Raw genomic sequence first — 5997 nt, forward strand, 5'->3', positions numbered from 1 at the left:
GTACTACTCCTGTGGAAATGGAAACACTATGAACAGCAATATATTCCCGACCTGTGGGAGGCAGCAATGTCCCGCAAGGCATCCAGTCTGCCGGGAAAGCCATTAGAAGAAGAACAACAACACTGGATGTTTTTGTTTCTAGGAAGGCAGGGCTGCAGTTAATTTCAAGGTAAGAAATAAATGCAATAAAATAACCTAATCTAAATGAGTTTATCTTGTTACATTGTCAATGTAATTGCGCTACCATAAACCGATTCCTAAATAATCATTTAACACCCAAACGAGAAACTACTGTCAAAGCTGCCAAGCTACTGGCTCTATTTTTTTTCAGGCTTGGCTACTGGGCAGGTTAGCATTAGCAAGCTAAACTAGCTTGTCTGGTGTCTGCCGATCCGGGAAAGTATGTTAGTTTCTGTGATATTTTCAGGATAAATTAAATGACGTAGCCGGCGTTATGTAGTTGAGTAATTTGAAGGTTGCGCAAAATCATGCTGCTAAATTTGGAGCTTTGCAGGTTGCCTAGCCAGCCTAGCAATACTGTCTGACTGGTCAACGTTAGCTAACTGACAGAACAAAGAAAGAGTCGCTGTCAGGTTTTCTACACTTTACAGCTACTGTTGTTATCAGCAGTTTATTTGTCACGTGTGGTCTTATCTAGATAGCAGCAGCATGTTCAGCAAACTGTGCAGTATCTGAGTTGCATTGGCGATCATCATTAAAGTTTAACTATTATAATCTATAATACATGCAATAAGCCGACCAGCTAAAGTTGAGATCTATGGTGATAGTTGTCACAATTCCATTGATGATGATGTTTAAAACTGCTTACTGCAACAAGGAATGTTAACAGAGAGTATAACCAGAATGACTCTTCTTTGTGTGCTGTGATTGGCTAGTTATGTTAGTTATGTTATGTTCTAGCTAGCTGATTGGTGGTGTTTTTTTCTCTTTTGTCTGACCTACAACCAAAACTACAATTTAATAAGAATAATATTGCTTTAAGTTAGCTTCTACAGTGTATGCAGCCCCATTTTATTTTAATATAGGGCCTACAATAAAATAAAATTGTGTTGCATTTTAAGCATGTCAGGGTTGAGTTTGACACTTATTTTTATGTTAAAAAAGCAAGAAGGCACAAACAACACGTTTTGCATATTGCTTCATCAGAATCGTAAATATTTTTTGTCTAAAGTAGCTTAATATTGCCTATTAATGCTTATAGTTTACTCAATATTATATATATTTTTTTTTTCTTTTTTTTTCACAAACTACTTTGACAAAAATTGGTGAACCCCCTGCAGTACCGCTGCCTGCCTGCCTGCCAGTAACTAGGGGTCACGGATCCCCGGTTGAAGACAATAGACCCTTTTCACGGGGGCCATTTTGTGTCAAAAAGGCAGAATAAACACAGGTGCAAGCAAAACACTAATGAGGGTTTTCAAATTCCAATCATGGAAGTTGGAAACCCTCATTATTGTTTTTCTTGCACCTGTGCTTACCCTGCCTTTTTGACACAAAATGGCCCCCGTGAGAAGGGTCTATTGAGCAAGGATGCTAATATGTACAATAATCCACTGGGCGCAGTGTGCGGGGCGGGGGGCGGGGGGCGGGGGGGGACTCACCTCACTCTAAACTGGGCTCTCATTGTTTATTGACATCTCCGCTCCTCACATACTTCTAAGGGCCTGTGTAGATGTCAGGCTGTAAAGTGATCAGGGTTCAGCTCAGTTCAGTCTGCAGGTGGATCAGTGTGGGTAGACCCCTCCCACTACCTGAGCTCAGTTCAGTCTGCAGGTGGATCAGTGTGGGTATGACCCCTCACACTACCTGACTACCACATCATCCATGTGGACTATCAGAGTAAGGATTCCCCTTCCGATTGTCAGCATGTCCAAATATGGTCTTACTTGGTCCCATAATCTTCTAGTGTGTGGCGTGGGCCTTAATCAGGCTGAGTAAAAATATATATTGAACGTTACAGCTAAACGTTAATACTACTACTAATAATACTACTACTCCTGGCAGGCATCTCTGTACAATAGCAGCCCACTGCCAGCCATGGGAAGATATTGTGCATACTGTTCATGCAGGATGTAGTTAAACGCGCCTCAACCTCTGCAGCCCAGCAGGCTGGTCTGGTGCTTCTCAGAAAAGGCAGACTTACGATATAGATGATTGGATTGTAATCCAAAAGGTACTGGAGCACACAGATCAAGTGTACAATGAAGTTTTTATTCAACTAACGTTTCGACACTACTGTGTCTTCATCAGAGTTAAACAACAGCGCTTTACATTTGTCTTTTTATAACCTCCTCCCATAATCAGAACTGATCCAGCTCAGGCTGGAGGGAGGGAGGATTGTGCATACTGTGTTTCAGGGGAGAAGTTGGCAAGTTCCCTGTGGTGCTGCTGCACCTGTAACATGATCCATTAAAGTACCCAACTTTGGAACTACTTCAACTTGGGTAGTCTGTAGTACAGAAAAGATGTATTTAGTCTGTAGTACAGAAAAGATGTATTTAGTCTGTAGTACAGAAAAGATGTATTTCGGTTGCCAACTGTAGCCAGTACAAATGAATGGTCTGATCTTGGGGCCATTGGAGGTTCTCCTCAGCCCTATGTCACGCCAACAGCTGTATTGGTCACTTCAGTCACTCAAATCAAGAGGTGTGAGTGAACATGAGAAGGTTACTCTCCCCTGAAACCTCGCTCTTCCACAGGAGGCACTCTTGAGAAGCTCTACTGACAAGCTAAAGTTCTGATTGGATAATTGACCTTTTACACCCAGTTTCATAGTATTTCTGCGTCTCAGTCTATACAAAGTTGATCTCAGAAGAAAGTGTGCTCCTTTAGGGTTATCACTATATTATAATTTGTAACTTCGATACCGATATACTAGGGGTGCTCCGATCCGGCTAAGCCACGATCCGATCCGATTCCGATTCCTGGGGTCACGATCCGATTCCAGAATCGATTCTCGATTCCAAAGATTCTCGATTCCAACGATTCTCGATTCCAGAATCTAGAATCGATTCTCAATTATGTAGTTTTATATTGCAATAACACACAAAGGTAAATCGAAGACCAAAAAATGACAAATGTATTAATGCTGAACTTCAAATTCAACTTCTGAAGTATTACAGTCATAGCCTAAATTCATTTAGCAAACTAGGGGGGAATTCCCCCCTTATGTTCTTCAGATAAGATGGATTATATAGGCTGGGGGGGATCTGTAGACTTTTGGGGGGAATACATTAACCAGAGTTCTTAAGTGCAAGAGGTGGTGGCACCGTGGCAGTACAGTACACAAATGACATGAACATTTGGCCACTTATTCAGCCGGTATCTTGCATGTTGCGTTCAGGTGCACTGTAAAAAACAAAACAAAAACAAAAAAACAATTACAATACGAAGAAGAATCGGTTCTTGGGAGTTTGGAATCGATCCAGGAATGGTGGTATTAAGAATCGCGATCCTTTCAGAATCGATTTTTTTGGAGCACCCCTACGATATACCCATGAAAATATCAATAATACTCAATACCATTTTCAATATGGGGGGGGGGGGTGACAACACAACATCAAGAGGCATAAAAATAAAGACAGGTGGACAGACAGACGCACACTTCTCCATAATCTAGGCCAGTGATTCTCAAACTTTTTCACGTCGAAGAACCCTAAACTGACACAAATTAGACCATGGACCCCCATTTGATAAGGTTTTGTCCCAGGGTCCCCCATCTGATATGATTTTTGCTTTTAGACGTTTTATTAGAGTGTATGAAACCCACCATGACCAAAATAATCATTCTCTGTCATTGTGTTGCTTATGGATGGAGTTATTGTGAAAATAAAGTATTTTCTTTTATGCTGGGGGGACCACCTGCAACCCACTCAAGGACCCCTGGGGGCGCCGGCCTGGATCCCACTTTGAGAACCAGTGAACTCATTAAAACTTTGTACTTCAACACCATTAAGATGGAAAAACTTGAATTTGGAAAAATACAATACAATGGAATCTGGGAGAGAGAGAAAAATTAATCATAATGTATATGGGCCTACCTGGATTTGAATTGAGTTCAGATCATTTGTCACATCTCTTCCAGACAGCATGTTGCGGCTTCGTTGTAAGACCAAAAATGGGAGCCACATCATGCAAGGCTTGACTCATCAGTCCTGCGTGCAAGAGCTGAAGAGGCGGGTGGAGGAGCTGACGGGGATCCCCTGCGACGTGCAGAAGATCCTGGTGGGCTACCCTCCCTCCAGCCTGGATCTGCGAGATGGAGACGCTCATCTCAAGGACTACCCCATCAAATCAGGTGAGGCTCTTGTCGTCACACTCGACCAAAATGTTCACACAACGTACTTGGATCAAGTTCACAGCCTTTCTATTTTCTTTTTATAGTTGACTAATGTGATGCATTTCCTGTTGAAACAGGATGTTCTGCGGCGGCAGGACACATAACATAGTGAAGGATCATTCCCAAAGTCTAAACCAATGGAATATGAGTAGGGTTGGCTACCGAAACCCCGTACCATAGTGGTACCTTTTACAACCGGTACTACCGGTACCGAATTGCAACGCACAATTAAGTGGCTCATGTAGGCGCCGTGCCCGAGCTGCTCAGTGAAATATATAATCGGCGTCGCACCTTCATTACTATTCTGTTTTTTTTTACCTCGCAATAGTTCCAGGAAGTAAGGTTCTGGATTAAGCAGGAAGTAAGGTTCTGGATTAAGCAGCGCTGTAGAGTTGCAGCAGAATGGACCGTTTGTGATGTCCTTCGAAAGGGTAAGATGTTTTAAATCACCAAATTCTATATTATCAGCTTGATTTGATGCATTCAAACATGCTTCCTGGAACTATTCCCCCGCACACACTATAGCTAACGTGAGTCGCGTGACCGTCACGCATTTTGCTACTTCCGTTGGCGCCACTCTGTCTTTACACTCAAGACATGATTGATCCTTTGCAGGAGACACGCTCATCGTTGAGGAAGAGAAAAACAAACCAAAGCCTCCAGATCATTCAGATCATTCCACTGAGACCAAAGCGCCGCAGCCAGAGGCCTCTCCCGTGCCGGAGGCCTCTGCGGTACCGAAGGCCTCTCCGGTGCCGAAGGCCTCTCCGGTACCGAAGGCCTCTCCGGTACCGAAGGCCTCTCCGGTGCCGGTGCTGGAGGCCTCTCCGGTGCTGGCCCGTCGAGTGGTCCCGGCCGACAACTCGTGCCTCTTCACCAGCGTGTCCTACGTGGTGGAGGGCGGCCTGTACGACCCCGCCTGCGCCCCCGAGATGCGAGGCCTCATCGCCCAGATCGTGTCGAGCGACCCCGCCGCCTACTCGGAAGCCGTGCTGGGAAAGGGCAACGGCGAGTACTGCGCCTGGATCAAACGCGACGACACGTGGGGCGGCGCCATCGAGGTGTCCATCCTGTCCAAGTTCTACCAGTGCGAGATCTGCGTGGTGGACACGCAGACGGTGCGCGTGGACCGCTTCGGCGAGGACGCCGGCTACCACAAGCGCGTGCTGCTCATCTACGACGGCATCCACTACGACCCGCTGCAGAGGGAGACGCCCGGCTCCGACGCCCCGCCCCAGACTATTTTCACGGCCGCGGACGACGTGATCCTGGCCCAGGCGCTGGAGCTGGCGGACGAGGCGCGGCGCAAGCGGCAGTTCACGGACGTGAACCGCTTCTCGCTGCGCTGCATCGTGTGCCAGACGGGCCTGGTGGGACAGAAGGAGGCCCGCGAGCACGCCCGGGAGACGGGCCACACCAACTTTGGTGAGGTGTGACTGTGGTGAAGCCTCCTTTTGCCTTTCTCCCCGTCACGACTACAACCACCCCCGCTAACACTCTATTTGGATGCACCCGTACCTAGTGTCATACAGTATGCGGGGTTCGTCTTGGAAGTTTGGAAAAGGTTAGGTTTTCAAGGTTAGAAATATGCTTGAATTTGAATATACATAACATAATACATCATCTGGTGTCTCCGC

At 45.8% G+C, this 5997-nt stretch overlaps 1 protein-coding gene across 1 annotated transcript; it reads left to right on the top strand.

The window, feature by feature from the left end:
• Window positions 1–4110: 4110 nt before the first annotated feature.
• Window positions 4111–5796, top strand: yod1 (YOD1 deubiquitinase; the record flags this gene model as incomplete). Its single annotated transcript, XM_083661807.1, has 2 exons — window positions 4111–4318; window positions 4976–5796. 2 exons carry the CDS (start codon window positions 4111–4113, stop codon window positions 5794–5796), a joined length of 1029 nt encoding a protein of 342 aa, XP_083517933.1.
• Between the last annotated feature and the right edge of the window lie 201 nt (window positions 5797–5997).

Source organism: Poromitra crassiceps (assembly GCF_964638095.1).
Source record: "Poromitra crassiceps genome assembly, chromosome: 27".
Taxonomy (NCBI): domain Eukaryota; kingdom Metazoa; phylum Chordata; class Actinopteri; order Beryciformes; family Melamphaidae; genus Poromitra; species Poromitra crassiceps.